This window comes from Macrobrachium rosenbergii, chromosome 6 (assembly GCF_040412425.1).
Source record: "Macrobrachium rosenbergii isolate ZJJX-2024 chromosome 6, ASM4041242v1, whole genome shotgun sequence".
Lineage (NCBI taxonomy): Eukaryota > Metazoa > Arthropoda > Malacostraca > Decapoda > Palaemonidae > Macrobrachium > Macrobrachium rosenbergii.
The window spans coordinates 32485533-32504353 of NC_089746.1; the positions used below are offsets into that span (position 1 = coordinate 32485533).

The window sequence follows — 18821 nt, forward strand, 5'->3', positions numbered from 1 at the left end:
TCAAAAGAAGTACATAGACAACTTCTTGTCAATCTTAGAAGAATTTCTGTCTTTCACTCCCATGCAAGTCAAGAGGTGGCTCTCTCTCCCCTGTCATGGCTTCCCTGGAGAAGCTGGTGCCTGGAACCAAGATATGGATGAGACCCATCTAATTTCATTGGGACAGGAGGGTGCATCCAGATTCCTTTGAGGTCCTTAGAGAGTTTTAGGAACATATGAGGTGGTGAAGCTACTATCCTGGTCCTTACAAGGAGTCTTCCCTCAGCTAAAGACCCCAGTGTATGTTGTATTCAGACACATTAGCCAAAGTCTGGGGAGCAGTTGCTGCCGACTAACATACAGCTTGAGCTCCATATAAATCAGCTAGATATGCTGAAGGTGAGGAAAACTCTTGTGGTTCTGGAAGAGCTAGTTAAGGGCATGAGGGTGGCAATTTTCTTGGACAGCACCACATAAGTTTACTTGAGAAACCAAGGAAGCACCAAGTCATAATCCATTTTTCTCATTACAAGCACGATTCTCATCTGGTTGGAAGAAAGGAGCATCTCTCTCCTTCCACAGTTTGTAACAGGGAGGATGAATATTGTGACAAACTAGCTAAGCAGATAGGATGAGACACTGTCCTCAGAGTGGACATTGCATCTTCAAGTCTGCTTGGAAGTTTGGAGGTTGTGGGGTACCCCCCCCCCTCATCTGCTCACCACAAAGTTCAGCTACCGTCTGCTGATGTACTGCAAGCCAATACAGGATCCTCTTGCTTGGGCAGTAAACACAGAGTTGTTGGATTGGTCTGGCCCAGGCCTTTACGCTTTTCCTCTCTTTTGAAATGATTCAAAGGTTCTGGTGAAATTCCACCAAGCTGTGAGTTCTTGCATGACTTAGGTGATTCTTTCGGGGCCTTCATAGAGTGATTGCCTAATTTTCCTCTTCAGGTGGATCAACTGAGGCTCCTTCCTGTAGAGAAGGATTTACTCAACCAACCAAGTTGCTGGAGGTTTGATCAAAACCTCCTTATGCCACTGCTTAACTGTGAGGCAGTGGTTGGTTTATAGAGGCTGTTACCATTCCAGAGGGATTTTCTGTACCTGTACCTCTATAAATAACCTGATTAAATTCTTGAATTATTTTGTTATACCAAAGGTCTGTCAGTCCCAGCAATCAAGGGATATCATATCATGCTAGGTTCAGTGTTAAGGCACACTGGTTTGGAGAGCTCCTCTGACATGGAAATTGAGAAAGTTATTTGCTTCTTTTGGATAGAGATTCCTAAGCCTTATGTAGTCTTTGGGATGGAATTTGGCCTTTACATGCGAAGGAGCAGTCCTTTTCTTTTTGCCAGTCTTCAGGGCAAAGAATGATTTCAAGTCTTGAGTTTTGCCTCTTTATTTTGAAGTCCCCATCTTGCCTGTCTTGCTTCCAGATGGGAAGACTCCTCCCTCTGTTCAGTCAGAGCACTCTTGCTTTATGTGCAAAGGACTAGAGATCTCAGATGTAACTTCAAGAACCCTTTTTTTAGCCTCAGGTGGACAGATGTCCCTGTGTCTAAGAATACTACTGCTTTATTTATATTTGTTAAGAACTTTGTTAAAGAAGTGTACGCCAATCTAGACCCATCATTTTTACCCCATTGAAGGTCAAATTCCACAACTTGAGAGCTGTGGCAATCTCTGTTACATTACGCCCTCGAGAAGGTTGTAAATTTGTCGCAGTGGAGATGTAACCTGGTACTTGTTTTTCACTGTTTATGAGTTGTAGAAATTAAATATGAAGATTGCAGAGCTATTTTGTCCTTCATTTGCGCAGTGGAACTTATATCCTGAACATTTAGGGTAGCTCTACTCTAGTTTTCCCACCTAGTTAGAAATGTGGGAGTTTTTGGTTAGGCAAGGGCCTTCATTCTTATACTGTTGTTGCTTTGCAGGCTTAGGAAAAGGGTCTTTGTCCCTCTGTCATCATTACTGAGAGAAGTTTCCCTTACAAGGAACCTTCACTGATTTTCAGAGGTCCCTGTGGCAAAATGAATTGGCCCTTGAGTGGGGACAGTCCTAGCAGATAGATTCTGATCATTAGATAAATTGCATTTTACTCAGACAAGGATTTATTTTGTTCTCATAGTGGTTTATTTCTTGGGTCCTCATACACTTACCCACTTGTATTTTCAATTAGGGAATTAGCTATCATAGTGGAGAGGTAATATTCACAGAATTAGAAATATTTATAACATAATTTTTAAATATTTACATCTGTGATGAATTGCCCCCATCCTCTATTTCCATCTGTGACGAATTGCCCCCAACCTCCCCACGCATGTTGAGAAACAAAACTGAGAACAATAGATGCATGAACCACAGTTCAACCTGAGTTGGAGGGGTCAGTTAGACTATAACTAGATGATCGAAGTAAAAATGTTTGTGTTTGTACTCTGCTGTATTCCAACTGGCATGGGACATAATAGCATCATAATAGAAAGGTAGTATTTAAAAAAAAAATTTTACAGTAATTTCTATATTTTCATATACTATTTCTAAAAATATTTTATTACAATATTACCTGCAGTTATAGTTAGATAGGTTTCTCCAAGCTCTTTTAAAGATTCACAAGGAAGGTTTTGATTGCCTGTCTGTATAATGAGGTACAGGCAGTCCCTGGTTATCGGCGGCCTCGGTTATTGGCGATCCAGTTTTACGGCGCTTGTCTAGCAATGACAATAACTGGATTTTTGGCACTGATATCCGCTTATCAGCGCTGATAACCAAAGATCGGCACTGATACCCACCTAACAGAGGCGCCTGATATCCATTTATCAGCACCTATAAGCACCAAAATTTGTCGATTTCCGGTTATCAGTGATTTTCAGTTATCATCATACCGTCGGGAACGGAACCCCCTCCGATAACTGGGGACTGTCTGTAAATGTGTTTGTTTCCTTCAAAGATTTTATTTTAAGCTATTCCCATCACTGGTAGTACTAACATTTAAGTAAAGTAATTTTGAAAGATTTGCTAAAGTATATGTAGAAAGTTCATTTTGCCCTGTAATTTCAGGTTCCTTACAAATCAGGGAGATGACTGTACAGGCCGTGTGTATGAAAGCCTTGAGGAAATACATGTTCTGGCTTTAGCACATGTATTACGTCGTCCAATCATTGTAGTGGCAGATGTGACATTAAAGGTACATATAGAGAAATAAATAGCTTCACCCTAAAGTTGTTTCCTCATAAATTCATCTTGTATGTAGTCAAATTTTATGATCAACAAAATTCTTGATATTTCATTCCTAGTTAACCCTTTGTATGCACCAGTGGATCCTTGGGCCACCATCAGCTAACTGCCATACTCTTGAGTGTTTGACACACTGCGCATAGCTTGCTGAATTCCCATAATTATCCAGTTTTATTAAGGACTTCTCAATTCATTTCATTATTTACGTTTGGAATTCATTCCATTTACTCTATCCATTTACTTCTTTGTTTGGCTTGATAATAAATATTAGTGAAACTTTTATACTCGTTTTTTTTACTGGATGGCACATTTAAAAATAATTATTGTAGGGTGCTTTTTTAGCTCAGGAAAAGTTTCCTCTTAGCTGATTGGTTGCAAATATTTTGTCAATGAATTGCAACATTGTTTTCAAATAATTCAAGTAATGTGAATCGAAACTTATTTACTAACCTAATTTTCTCCCACAGATATATGTTTTGTCAATAAATAATGTTAACGAATAAAGAGTTTATAAAGGATTGTACGGTAAGTCTAAATTTAATAACAACACAAGCGAAGTCAACGACAGGAGCTTGCTCCCGGATGCACGCTGCATAATGTCTTTTTTACTTTTCAGATATTTTAACACCAATTGTGATAAACTACACTAAGCATAAGAAAAACATGTTATTATAAACTTTCTTTGAATACCAGAGTCTATTAAAAACATGGAATTAATAAAACTCGCTATTAGTGAAAACTTGGGAGGTAAAAGGAACAGCCTGTGGCATTAGATAAAATTTAGATAAAATTACCTAGATAAGTAGGCCTAGTTATTCATATGGTATCCACATGCCAGCAAATGTTGATGGGCAAGAAAACTTTTCAGATACATATCTTTTATAGGCTTTTGTACTCAAGCCTTTTGTTATATCATTATGATAAATATGATGATAAATATGAAGACGCTCTTTTTCTTTTACATAATAGTAATGTACTTCCCTTATTATGGCTTTATTTCTTGCACAGATTTCAAACTAGGCTAGCCTATGTCTATATGTCTTACACCAGTTTTTTTGACAATTGCAATAAAATTTGCTTAACTCTTTAAGGTAAGGAGTAACAGTAAACAGTAGCTGATGCTTGATATAAGTTAAGCTAGGTGTATGTAGGCCTATGGTGTAAGTCCGTATAGAAAGGTAAATTTGCTAATTTTGTAAGTAAAGGTATAGATTCTATTAATAGCACCATTTTCGGTTTGAGGATACTGTAGTGTTCCATAAATTGCATAAAAATCATAATTAAACGATTCATAATTTCACCGAGCTTTCAACGCGATGTCCCCCCCTCCCTTCCATCCCCGCTCGGTATTTGACAGTTTTATATAGCCAGCTAATCCTTAAAATGTATATGTGTGTATTACATATTCTACTCAGTCACATATTCTTTTACCTCTCAAAATATCATAGAAACACGATCGTGTTAACCTTATATGTGTCTTGAACAGGTAAAAACGCAAATAAGAAAAAAAGTTTTCTTATCTAGTAATTTCAATCTGCTGTAACTTACATGAAAAAGTAAGTTGTTAATGTCGATTTATGGTGAAATATATTTTTATTAGCGTGCACCTACAAAAGAAGCACAGAAACTTTTTCATTGCAGATATAGCCATTAAAGTAATCTAAAGTAACGTAACACTTATTTCAACATTTTTACATAAATCAGGAAAATGCTGCAATGACAATCACCTGTGATAGTTTTTCCGCCATAAATCACGATAAGGCTGTTCCTTTTACCTCCTGGAAGTTTCCGATAATATGAGTTTTATTAATTCCATGTTTTTAGTAGACTCTGGTATTCAAAGAAAGTTTATAATAACATGTTTTTCTTATGTTTAGCGTAATTTATCCCGATTGGTGTTAAAATATCTGAAAAGTAAAAAAATTATGCAGTGTACATCCGAAAACAAGCTCCTGTCGTTGACTTCAAGGGTGTTGTTATTAAATTTAGACTTACCATCACAATCCTTTATAATCTCTTTATTCGTTAACATTATTTATTGACAAAACACATATCTGAGGAGAAATTTAGGTTAGAAAATAAGTTTCGATTCACATTACTTGGTAATTATTTGAAAGCAATGATGCTATTCGGACAAAATATTTGCAACCAATCAGCAAGCAGGAAACTTTTCCGAGCTAAAAGGACATATTCAATCAATTAGGTGCAAATGTTTTCGTAAAAAAACTGAGTTTAGTTTCTCAGGTTTTCCCAGCTACTGGATGGTAGTTAATAAAAAATAATTATTGTAAACTACTTTTTTCGGATATCAGAGGAAAGTACTCCTCCTTCTTAGCTACCCATAGGTTTTCCTTTTCCCAGTGAGTGGGTGTGTATGTGCATTTTCATAGTTCAAAAGTGTTCTTACTATATTGGGGTCTTGTAATCACAAGCTAAACACTTGGTTTTTATATCTGGCAAAAATGTACTTATAAGGTAGTATAATGTAATGTGTCTGAATAACATAATTGTAGTCCAAATGAAAGCTTATTTAAAAATCCAGATTTCTCCCTCATGTGTATGATATGTCTGTTATTAATGTTAATGAGTTGAGAGACTGAAAAATGTATTCATAAGTGCACAGGTAAATATGGTCACCAAAGTCAGCATCTTGAGATTTGTTTTGGATACATTTTTTTATGCAGAACATTTCTATGTGTTGTTCACATATATTAATGCAAATTGGAACAGAATTACTCTAAATGTTGAAAGAAGCATAATTATCAACATTTTGTAAAGACTAGCTTCTACATAAAACATCAAAGTGATTAAAATTGCTTGGGTAGGTAATTTAAATGGAACAGATACCGTCAGTTTGCATTAGCCCTTTACAGTTTAGTTCAACCCTACACCTTGTAGTTTATGTTGTCTTCTGTGGTACTTTTTATATATTTCCATTTCTCACCTAATATTTACATTGTTTTCTGATTACTGTATCCTCCTTTTTCACTTTAGAGATACCAGAACTATTTGGGCTTTTGAGTGTGAGCTTGGTGCTGTGAGTCGTTCAGAAATGGTGCCTGTAGTTTTAGTGGTAGGAGTTATTACCATGCTGTTACTTGTATTCAGGAAGCAAAACTGTCCATAATTTGCACCTGATCATGGATTACATCGCCTCATAAAAAAATAAAAATATATCCTAAAGCTTACAAAATGATAGGCGTAAATAAAATCAATAGTAATAGACCTTACAGTTAATTTTTTTTAATATGAAGTTATATGGTAACAATAATAAACATATAAACATAAAATATAGATGCTTGTAATTGTAAAATTCATTGAATTTTCATTAATGATATATAATCCACAAACGTATATTTAGCGGATGTACTGTATGTTATAAATCAGGAAATAAGTAAAATTATTTGGAATGAATCTTACCTACTGTTAAAGTTAGCTTATATCTTTGCACCATTAAGTGCAATCGGCATTCAAGATAAAAGACAATAATACATAACTAACCCACTAGGACTGTCTCTGTAATCATCTATTTTCCAGAAAGTGGCGTTGGAATGTTTACGTTCTTGTCAGGATCCTTCATGCTGTGCCCTTGTACAGCTAGTGTGAATTTGCGTTAGTAATAATTTTGACTATTTGTAGCTGATTTTCTCCTCTACGTCCCTGTATGGGGGCAGTGCCATCAGTGCACCTCGTGCGGGGCACTCTCGGCATTACTTAAGGTTCTTTGCAGCATGCCTTCGGCCCCTAGCTGCAACCCCTTTTGTTCCTTTTACTGTACCTCCTTTCATATTCTCTTTCTTCCATTACTTTCTACCCGCTTCTAACAATTGAGTCATAGTGCAACTACGAGGTTTTACTCCTGTTACACCTTTTAAACTTTTACTGTCTACTTCTGTTTCAGCGCTGAATTACCTCATTGGTCCCAGTGCTTGGCCTTTGGCCTAAATTCTATATTCAGTTCAAATCTCCTGTACAATATTGTGCTTGTTTTCTGTTTTTGCATTATGTCATCTACAGCAAGCAGAGATGAAAACATTAGGCTGTAAAGGAACAAGTTTGTGTAAACTGTGTGCATGATGGCCACGTGTGTTAGCCTATCTCTTGAGGCATGTGAAGAAAATAAGGAATGATCTGATGAGAGGATGAATAATTTTGTGAAGTATCGGAAGATACAAAAGGCCAGTAGATTACGTAGACAATTTGTTAGGGCAGGCCATAAACCTGCTCATTCTTTTCCTTTTTTTTCTAGTGTTGCTTCTCCTTCTCCTCCATTGCCTCATAGGTTAATTCCTCACGCCTCCTTCTGCTCTGTCTTCCTATGCTCCCTGTGTGATTCAGGAGAAAAATAACAGGCAGTTGAGAAATAATATTCTTTTATTGGATAAAAATTTGACCATATATACTGTATTACAGTCAAGATCCCTGTCCCCCTATTAGTGATCGACCATTTTGGGGGGCGTTCCCCTGTGAGAGAGAAGGTATTGGAGCCTTGGTGTCTGTCTGTAGCCTGTCCTCTGGACTGCCCTGCATCTCTTGGTCTTCTCCGCGGACAGTGAACCATGTTGTCTTGGGGCCAAGGTTGTTCCGGCTCAAATTCATTGAGGTCGCTGAAGGATTTATTTGATAGCTATTGCTTGCATATACTGGCTCACGTATCATCTTTTTTGGAGAAAGTGATAGTGATGTGTGAACTGGTGGAGTTAATTAAGGATTATAGACATTACATTTACTTCCTTAGTTTCTGAGCAGTGCGTCAATTCTTTTCTTGTTAATCTTTTGCTCACCATGTAACGTCCCGTTTCGTGCATTAACTATCCCCATCTTACTCATTTTCCCCTCTTTCACCTCATACTTGTCACCTTCTGGCAAATGTTCCTATTTGTACTAGCAGCTCTTTGTACTCTGTGACTTATTCATCTGGATTAAGCTAGCCTTTGTGGTAGAATGGGCCCTATCTTCTCAGCATTTGGCTCTTGAGTATTGTGCAGCTAGTACTGGCTGTTGTTCATGTTCCGTGGTGAAGTCATGCGAGAACCCTCTACCTTCTCCCATCCAGTCATCTCTCTCCCAGCTGTGTGGTACTTACCACTGGCATTCCATGACGACATTGCTGGCATTCCCTATTATGTCTCCTTCTCTGGCAGTTATCGCTTCACTGTCTTCGTCACTAGATTTGCCGTTTTCTACCTTCTCATTTCTTCTTGTAGACATAGGGTTTTCAACTCTGATTTCATTGATTCTTCTGTAGTTTTTAAGCGATGCATACTTTGTGTTGTTCAACTTTCACTCCCTTTTCTTGAAGGTGAACCTATCGACCAGTGCTCTTTTGCTTGCTTCTACCTCGGTTCCTGTTTAAATGAGTGAAGTGTTGGGAGATACAAGAGGCCAGTAGATTTTATGTAGACAATTCATTAGGGCAGGCCACAAGCCTACTTGTTCTTTTCGTTTTTCTTCTGGTGTTGCTTCTCCTTCTCCTCCTCCCCCTTGATGTCATGTCAAATATATCAAAGCCAAAGGATCTAAAGCCCTTACTTTATTAAAGAAAATCTCACACGCCAAATGGGGTGCAGGACGAGACACAATGTTAATGTTATACAATGCAACAGTACTATCAATTATAAATTATAGCTGTCCAATTTATTCAACTGCCTCAGAAACAACTGTAAAATCTCTAGATGCTTTACATCACGAGGGAGTGCGTATATGTACAGGAGCCTTCTGTTCATCTCCAACTGTCTCTATCCTAGCAGAGGCAGGCCAGCTGCCTCTAAAATATTACAGAGATCTAATTACTTTTTATCCCTTCAAGCAGGCACATCTCCTGCATCAAATAAATTTCTCAATCAAAATACAAATAATAACCCAAATCAAAACTCATTTATTAAAAAAACTAATCATCTATTGAATTTACATAACATGATACCCAAATTTTCAAGAAATAAATCTTGTCACACCATGGACACTAAAAGGGCAAAAATATGCACATGTTTATCATATCTTTCAAAGAAATATATGTCCAACACAGAAATGTACCATCAACATGCCATGGAACACATGAGACGGAAGGGTAATCCCTTCATAATCTACACAGATGGATCCTAAAATGAAACTGGAGTGGGCTCATCAGCCTATTCAAGTGATAAAACTATCTAAATAGGCCTTCCTCTAATATCATCAGTATTTACAGCAGAATTAGCAGCCATACAATTGGCTCTCAAGATTATAACAAAAAGGGAATTCTTTCAGCACTCATATTGAGCGACTCAAGAAGTGCAATTGAAGCAATAGGATCATTTAAATCAAATAATCACCTTGTCCAAAATATACAACGGAAATACATCAGTTAATTACAAACGGCCTTCAAATTCAAATTTGTTGGATCCCAGCCCATGTAGGCATTGAGGGTAATGAGAAAGCAGATAAAGCTGCAAAATTGGCTTGTACAATCCCCCAACTACTATGAAAGCCCCATATCAGACTGGCTAGCATCAGTTAAACCCTTAATTTATAAGGATTGGCAAAATGATTGGACAAATATACCCCCACAAAACAAACTAAAACAAATTAAGAATTGAAGTTAAAAAGTGGCATTCTTTACCCAAAAGCAAAAGAATTAATGAGGTTATTTTAACAAGACTCAGAATAGGACACTCCAGACTCACACATGGTCATCTGATGTCAACTCCGCACACAAACCCAATAACTTGTGAAAGATGTAACATCCCAGTAACAATCAAACACATCTTGATTGACTGTCCCAGATGGCATCATGAAAGAAAGACTTATTTACAAAATAAATCAGTGAAAGGATATTCTAGCAGAAGGTAATAACTTTTCAATTAATAATATCATTCTCTTCTTAAACAAAATTAAATTGATAAGTAAAATATAATCTTCCCCTTTTTTTTTTTTTTTTTTTCCTCTATTTTTTTTCGATTTTTTTTAATTCCCCCTCCGTTTTTTTTATTATTTATTTATTTAGTTAACTACTTAATTTTTATGTACTCTTTCCCCATTCTTTTCCCAGCCCAAGAAGAACCCTAAAAGAGTTCAGAGGTCTGGTTAAACAAATCATTTATAACTAACTAACTCCCCCTTGATGTGGGATCACCCTGATGTGGTGAGGGGGCTCTTGAATCCCAGGAATTTGTTCCTGGGTTTGAGTCCAAGAGTCTCATATATATACAGGCAGTCCCTGGTTTATGAAGGGTCCAGCTTACGACATTCTGAGGTTACAACGCTTATGACGCCAATCCGACGGAAGAAATATGGCTCCAAAACGACAATATAATAAAAATTTGGAGTTTTTTTTTATGAAAAGCTCAATAAAAATGCAGTTTACATCATTTTCAATGCACCAAAAGCATTAAAATAAGGTTTTCTTTGGATTTTTGACGATTTTCAACGATTTTTCGGTTTACAACGATTTTCGGTTTATGATGCAGCGTAGGTGTGGAACCCCCATTGTAAACCGGGAACTGCTTGTAAATATATATTTCTTTGTATTGATTTTTGTGGAATTTTCCACCTTTGCTCAGATTTATTGGACCTGTTAAATAGGGAAAGATATCATAGCTGGGATTGGGTTTATATCTGAAGCTAAATACAGTAGTGGGAATTGTGGTAGGACCACCAACTCCCCAATAATGGTCGGATCTAAGAGTTATCAGATTGATAGCTCAAAGGTGGAGCTATTCTTTAGGGCTGGACCACAGATTCCAGGGGGTCTGGTTCTAGGGTTAGGACTCTCGTCATTCTATCCTATTTGCCCGTGATGTGATTAGGGTAGGGACGATTGTATTCTTGTAACACTTTGTCCTGGTTTGGCAAATGGGCCATTCTAATGCAAAATTTTGCCAATTGGGGTAGGGTAAAGACATTTGGGAGTCAGTTCTCACTTGTGCCATTCGTGGAAGAATAAACTCCATGAAAAGCTGATGATATCTTTTTCAGGTTTATTCATGAAAAGCTGATGATATCTTTTCAGGTTTATTTTGGAGATCAAATCTTTATGTTTAGTAGCTAAAAGAAGTACCCCAGGGCCCTTTTGACACTGTTTTGGCACTGTTGACAAACTCTGGACCGGTTGTGAATGACTCTTGTGATACCTCCATTGATCAAGAAATTGTATATAATGTAGATAAATCTGACAACTCCACAAATCCATTGGTACATGCTCTTGATGAGAAAAAGAATCCAGAAAAAGAAGTTTCTAGTTCCACATCATCAAAAGAGGAAAACTTGAAGAAAGTCAACACTAACAAATATAATGTTCTCCATCTTACTTCCTTACCATTGGATACTTATTATGAAATCATAACCACAATGTTTGAATGCCATGGAGTAATAAAGGAAATCAAGATGAATTTTATGGAAGAAAATGAAAAATGGGAGGCTTGGATCTCTTTCACAAACAGTGAAGAGGCCATCCATGCAAGCTGTAACTTGCATAACATCAAGTTAAATGAATCTAACATCAAAGGGGCCCTCTGTGAGAAGGCTTCTCAGAAACTAGAATCTTATAGACCCAGTGACTGGTTTGCAAAAGATCCTGCAAAATCTGAATTGGAAGGTGTAAAAGAAGGGAAACCAAAACCCCCATGTGGCTTTTGGCAACTGCTAAAGTAGAAAATTATAATTTTTTTAAGACCAGTAGATATCTTCAGAAGAAAGTAGGTTTCAATAAATCTGGAGATATTACATGATTTGGAAAGAAGACTGCCCTAATTCATGCACAGTCAAAGACACAATCTGTCATGCTCATTTAAAAACAGATAAGGCAATTGCCATGGACATCAAGCCTCACCTTGACTTTACAGCAAATAAAGATGTGTCATACAATATGCCTTTTAATGAAAAGGAGTTTGATTCAGCTCTAGCTCCTTGTAATGATACAGCCCCAGGCCTTGATGACATTCCTTATGCTATGATAAGGCATGTATCAATAAACACAAAGCTTTTTATTTTAAGTATTGTAAACAGGACATGGCATGACACTAGTTACCCAGCTGTTTGGGAATTAGCAATTATTTTAGGCATAAAGCCCGGTAAGGATAAGTTTTTATCAACAAGCTACCGACCAATTGCACTAACTTGTTGTCTGTGCAAAATAATGGAAAAGGCTAGTCTGGATCTTGGAAAAAAAAAGGGCATTTTATCACCTGCACAGTGTGGATTTCAAAAATTGCACTCAACAACAGATGTCCTAGTCTGTCTTGAGTCATCTATTTGTGAGTCGTTTGCATCCAAGCAGCATCATGTGACAGTATTTTTTGACCTTGCAAAGACATATGACACTGCTTGGAGATGTGGAATTCTTAAAAGTTATTCGTGAATGCGGATTAAGAGGGGGAGTGTTGCCATTATTCCTGAGAGCATTTTTAACACAGACACTTTCAGGTAAGAGTAGGTAATACTCTGTCTGAAGAAAATGCCAAGTAGAAGGAGTCCTTCAAGGTAGCATTCTCAGTGTTACTCTGTTTGCCTTGGCAATAAATGGCATCTCTGCAATTATTCCTCCTGATGCCCTTCATATAATTTTTTTGGATGATATTTCCATATCGTTTTCAGGAGCTAGAATGCCTGCAATTGAGAGAAAGCTTCAGTTAACAATTGATTGAATAACCAAATGGGCAGATTTTAGTGGCGTCAAGTTCTCAAACAGCAAAACTGTTGCAGTTCATTTCTGCTGCATTCGTGGACTACATCCTGATCCTGATTATGTCTTAAAGCACGAAGAATCCCATGTGTAGAAGAAGCCGGATTTTTAAGTTTAGTTTTTGACTGAAGGTTCACTTGGGCTTCACATCTTAAGATGCTAAAAGCTAAATGCCTAGAAATTTTAAATATCTTTAAAGTCCTAGCACACATATTGTACAAAGCCCTTATACTATCTAAGTTGTTACATGGTTGTGAAATATATTCTTCGGCCACCCCTAATTGTTTAAAAATTTTAGACTCTGTTTACCATTCTGGCATTAGACTAGCCACAGGTGCTTTTAAAATTTCACCCATTCCCAGTCTGCTTGTTGATGCTGGAGAACTGCTGCTGGAACTGTATCGCCAGTCTTCTGTCATCAGATACTGTTATAGGTTGCTAAGACTTCTGGGCTCTCTTGCATCTCAAACACTGCATAGAGAGAATTTCTTTGGCTACTATGAGGTTCATCCTAAATCAGTGCAACCTTACAGATATAGAGTAAAATAACTGTTGAATAGCCTGAATCTGACCAATAGTAGAGTGATTCCCTTTAGGAATCCAACAACCCCTCCCTGGAAATTGCCAGTAGTCTCTTTCTGTCATTATTTTACAGGCTTTTAAGAGAAATAGGGCAGAAGAAGAAATTTGGTCCATTTTCTTTGAACATTCAGAATGTCATCGAAATGGTAATTTTATATTTCAGATGGATCCAAATCCAATGCTGGCATTGGATTTGGAGTACATTGTAATGGTTTCAATTATAGGGGTGCACTTCCTCTAGAGGCATCAAATTTTACAGCAGAGCTGTATGGGATTTTAACTGCTGTTGAAAAAATAGCTACAATGGAAGATGACAATTTTACAATTTTTAGTGATGCAAAAAGCATTTTACAGGCTTTAGTACATTTTAATCCAATCAACCTTTTAGTTTTAAAGATTCTAGAGTGGCTTGTCATCATTGAGCGCAGAGGTATCAGAGTGGAATTTTGCTGGGTTCCAGCAAATGTTGGTGTGCCTGGAAATGAAGAGGCTGATAAATTGGCAAAAACAGTTGCAGCAGAACTGCTTCCAAGGAGATAACTAATATTATGCAGTGATTTCTGGCCGAATATCAGGCGGTCTCTTTGTGATATTTGGCAATAGCGTTGGGACTCTGTAGACCAGAATAAGATGAGAGAGATCAAAAGTGTCATATCTCCTTGGAAGTTGTTCCAGCTCAAATTCAATGAGCTTTCTGGATTTATTTGATAGTTAGCACTTGCGTTTACTGGCTCAGGTATCATCCTTTTTGGAGAAAGTGATAGTGATGTATGAACTGGTGGAGTTATTTAAGGATTATAGACATTAGTTTCTGAGTGGTGCGTCAATTCTTCTCTTGTTAATCTTTTGCTCACCATGTAACGTCCCGTTTCGTGCATTAACGATCCCTGTCTTACTCAGTTTCCCCTCTATTTCCTCGTACTTGTCACCTTTTGGCAAATGTTCCTTTTTGTACTAGCAGCTCTTCGTCCTCCGCCACTTATTTATCTGGATTAAGCTAGCTGTTGTGATAGAATGGCCCTATCCTCTCAGTAATCTGCTCTTAAAGTTTTGTGCAGGTAGCTCCGGCTGTTGTTCATGTTTTGTGGTAAAGTCATGCAAGAACCTTCTACTTTCTCCCACCCAGTCACCACTCTCCCAGCTATCTGGTACTTACCACTGGCATTCCATGACATTATTGCTGGCATTCCCTGTTATGTCTCCATCTCTGGCAGTTATCGCTTCACTGTCTTCTTCCTTAGATATGCCGTTTTTTACCTTCTCATTTCTTCCTTTAGACAGGGTTTTCAACTCTGATTTTGTTGATTCTTCTTTAGTTTTAAGCAATGCATAGTTCATGTTGTTCAACTTTCACTCCCTTTTCTCGAAGGTGAACCTATTGACCAGTGCTCTTTTGCATGCTTCTACCTCGGTTCCTGTTTAAACGAGTAAGTTAGTATTGTTTATGGCAAGGTGCGTTATCAAGTACTGTAAAGCCAGTGCCTTTTGGAAAATGGATTAACAGATGAAAGAGAAAGCTAGTGAACTATTTTAAAGGTTAAATAGCTCTACACCTAACACTCTCACCACAACTGTGTTTGTGTAGTTAGCACTTAGGAATCAAACCAACCAAGATGATGTGCTGGCATGTTGCTCCTCCCTTTCTTGTAATATGCATTCCAGAAGTTTTTCTTTTTTCCTGGTTGGAGTATCTTGTCTGCTTTGAAAGGGGTGCTGATGCTATTGCCATCCTTTCTTCTGTTGTTGGAGGGGTCCTTTAGTAGTGACTGGAGGTTTGTAGGGCTCTCATTCACACCAAACTTTCTTAGGCATAGGAAGAGGCAACTCTCAAGGGTATTGTTTTCCAGAGTCCTTTTGAAGAATATATATATATATATATATATATATATATATATATATATATATATATATATATATATATATATATATATATATATATATATATATATATATATATATATACATACATACATATATATACATACATACATACACATACACACACACACAACATATATATATATATATATATATATATATATATATATATATATATATATATATATATATATAATACATAAATTATATGAAGTTATGAATACTATTATAATTTGAAGTTCCACAATATAGAAATAATATATAGTAAAAGTTAAACAAATAGCACAAATACAGAAATTAATCCATAGTCATAGTGAAAAAAATATTGCATCTTATTTCAGAATTACAAAGAGAATCAGAACATGTCCTGATGTGATAAATTTCACTAATTTTTGTGCGTAGATAGATAGTTATGTAGTTATACTCTTATACTGTATTTGTATTTGATTCTAAAATGTAACGTTGCCCAGAGCTTTAACAATAAAGCTAGGAAAATAATTTTTATGCATTGATTATAGTTTATTCCTAATTAATTTCTATACAGTTAAAATAAAAATGGTTCTAATTTATTTCTGCGTAGAAATGACAAATTGAACTTATGTGCAATATGAAAAAATTCTTAATAGATTTTTCAAGATTGCTACTTTTATAATGAATGACTTATGGGTAGATATTTTACAGTTCTGTAATTAGTGTGGAAATTTCATCATATGTATTAATAATTTTGTGAGAGGTTGCTGATAAATTGACAAGTGTTGAATTTTCTTGGTATGCAGATAATATACCCTAATTTTGATTAATATAGTGTTAAAAATAATGGTAATATTGTGCAAAAGGTTTAATGGGTATAAAATGATCAGTCATGAATCAGAAAGCTAATTAAACCATGTACAGGCAGTCCTCGGGTTATGGCGGCTCCGACTTAAGGAGTTCTGTCGTATGGCACTTTTTCAAATGTATTCATAAAAAAATTGGTTCCAGGTTACGGCTGATGTTCTGAAGTTACGGCGCCGTAAGTGCTGATGTTCCGAGTTATGGCATTTTCCAACTTACAGCAGCTGGAATGGAACCCCCGCCATAACCCGGGGAGTGCCTTATGTAGTTTTGTAAGCATTCTTTTGGCTAGATGTTTGAGCTATTAAAAATTAATATTTTTTGTTATTAGGATGTAAGTGGAGAACCACTGGCACCAATTCCATTCGGTGGTATTTACCTCCCACTAGAGTGTCCGCCACGGGAATGCCAAAGATCACCATTACTTTTGACATATGATGCAGCACATTTCTCAGCTCTGGTTGTGATGGAAAGTCAACAAGACTGTAGTGGAAATCAGCTTCCAGGTGAGGTGTACTAAAAGACAATACTGTTTCATTATCTTAGCCTGTAGAAATGTTACACATGTTGGAGTGATTCTCTACTTTTAACCCTTAATGATTGTTGGGTATGAGGAGTGAACCTGTAGTATGCAATAAAGAATTCAAGGTACGATATTAGGGAAACTTTTGTCGAAATTTAAGGTTTGCCATTTTTAGTTCCCCATACCATGTAAACTGAAATTACAAGATGGTCTTTATCAGTTAAAATGCCTATCCCAAGATGGTCTTTGCCTATTCATAAAAGCACAAGGCAGATTATTTGGCAGGAGTACCTCTTTTGGAGAATTGTTATTGAAAAAAATTGCTGTTTCCATGGTATTTAGCTTGTATAGACTTCTCTTTTCCTCTTCTTATATGCTTATTGTCAGCATGTTTTTTGGTATGTACACTCAGCAAGAAAAGTGAAGATACAGTTTTCTTTAGATTTCGTTCATCGAATTTTATTTTTTCTTACAAAAACACATAATCTCGGTAAATTTAGTTTTCTAGAATATGAAAATACAATGCAAATATAAAATATTTGTTAAATCTGAAAACAAAAACGTTCAGATATGCAAAATCAGTGCATGAAAAAGTAAATAATTTTCAGATGACTGTGTGTTAGGGGTCTAAAAGATAGTTGTGAATATCTGAGTTAGTACTGTTTATCAGAACGGCAATATTTACTCTTTTCCGTTATGGATAGGCTTATTATTGCATCATCAAGAGAATAGTGATAATTTCTTTAATTTTCACACATTCATATTTGTATTTTCACGGTGTTAAAAGTCAGCTGGGGAATTAAAGTAAATGTTGGGAAGCTGTAAGTTGACCAAATCTATTTAAATCTGCAAGGCGTTCTCTATGATGTGTGGAGCACTTCAGCGGAAAACACAAGTAACTGGATGTTTCTTGGCGTTGCCTGTTCCACCTGTGTTGCCATTGCTCTGAAAGAGTTCTTTGAGATCTTCTCTCTTGATTCTCTCTCTCTCTCCATCGCTAAAACATACTATATAAATATGGAAGTTGCTCAATCTCTAAAAAAAAAAATAATGAAATGAGTAGCTCTACATATAGGCCTAGGGAACACAACAGCAACTCTCTCTCTCTCTCTCTCTCTCTCTCTCTCTCTCTCTCTCTCTCTCCATCGCTAAAACATACTATACAAATAGTATCGCTCAATCTCTAAAAAAAAATAATGAAATGGTAGCTTTGAGCAAATAGGCCTAGGATTACACAACAGCAACTCTCTCTCTCTCTCTCTCTCTCTCTCTCTATCTCTCTCTCTCGAATCTCTCTCTCTCTCCATCGCTAAAACATACTATACAAATATAGTATGATCAATCTGAAAAAAATAATGAAATGGTAGCTCTACATATAGGCCTAGGTTACACAACAGTATACTCTCTCTCTCTCTCTCTCTCTCTCTCTCTCTCTCTCTCTCTCTCTCTCTCTCTCTCTCTCTCTCATTTTGAAATTGCATAGTTTATTGACCCACGTTGCTCAAATTTAACTCTTGATTTCATGGAAGAAGGCGCATGAAAGCATTTTCATTGTGGTGTCATAAATTCATTTGTATAAAGTTAATTGGTAGGTTAATGTAAAAAAATGTTTATTTTGAGAACGGTCGCTGTGAAATTACAACTTGAACGAATACTGTAAAGTTGTAGGGCATTTAAGTATCAATGATGTCAGAATCAGAATATGATTGAAAGTTATAGGATGGTCAAGGAAAACCAACACACTAAGACAGAATCCTCCCTTTCTAAATGGTTGCCAGATGTCGAACCAATTATGAGCAATATACTTATGTATGGAGGATTTAAAAGCAATTTGTTCACTTTCCTTGCCGAGTGTACATTAAATTTCCAAAGGGCATGGAAAGATATTTTGTTTTTACATTGTTTATTTTAGTCTCATGTTTCAATGGACACGCAGGTGGTCATCTACAAAAATAGTGAAGGAATAGCAAAGACTGGTAAGTGATATAGACATGGCACCAGACTGTAGATGCTTTTGCCTCCTGGGACCCTTACATATCAAGGAAAAAAGCCTAGGATAAATACAGTTGGCATCAAACAGTATGGAAGCTAAAAGAGAGAGTGAGGAAAAGTCCAATGGGATCCC

The 18821-nt window shown here is 36.6% G+C and overlaps 1 protein-coding gene across 2 annotated transcripts in view; it reads left to right on the plus strand.

The window, feature by feature from the left end:
* The window catches only part of LOC136839429 (OTU domain-containing protein 7A-like), a 105575-nt gene that overhangs the window by 60571 nt on the left and 26183 nt on the right, over window positions 1-18821 (plus strand). For both annotated transcript variants that reach the window (XM_067105474.1, XM_067105475.1), the window contains exons 8-9: window positions 3045-3171; window positions 16505-16679. In XM_067105474.1, the coding sequence (XP_066961575.1) occupies window positions 3045-3171; window positions 16505-16679 (302 nt within the window). The remainder of the gene's footprint in view (window positions 1-3044; window positions 3172-16504; window positions 16680-18821) is intronic.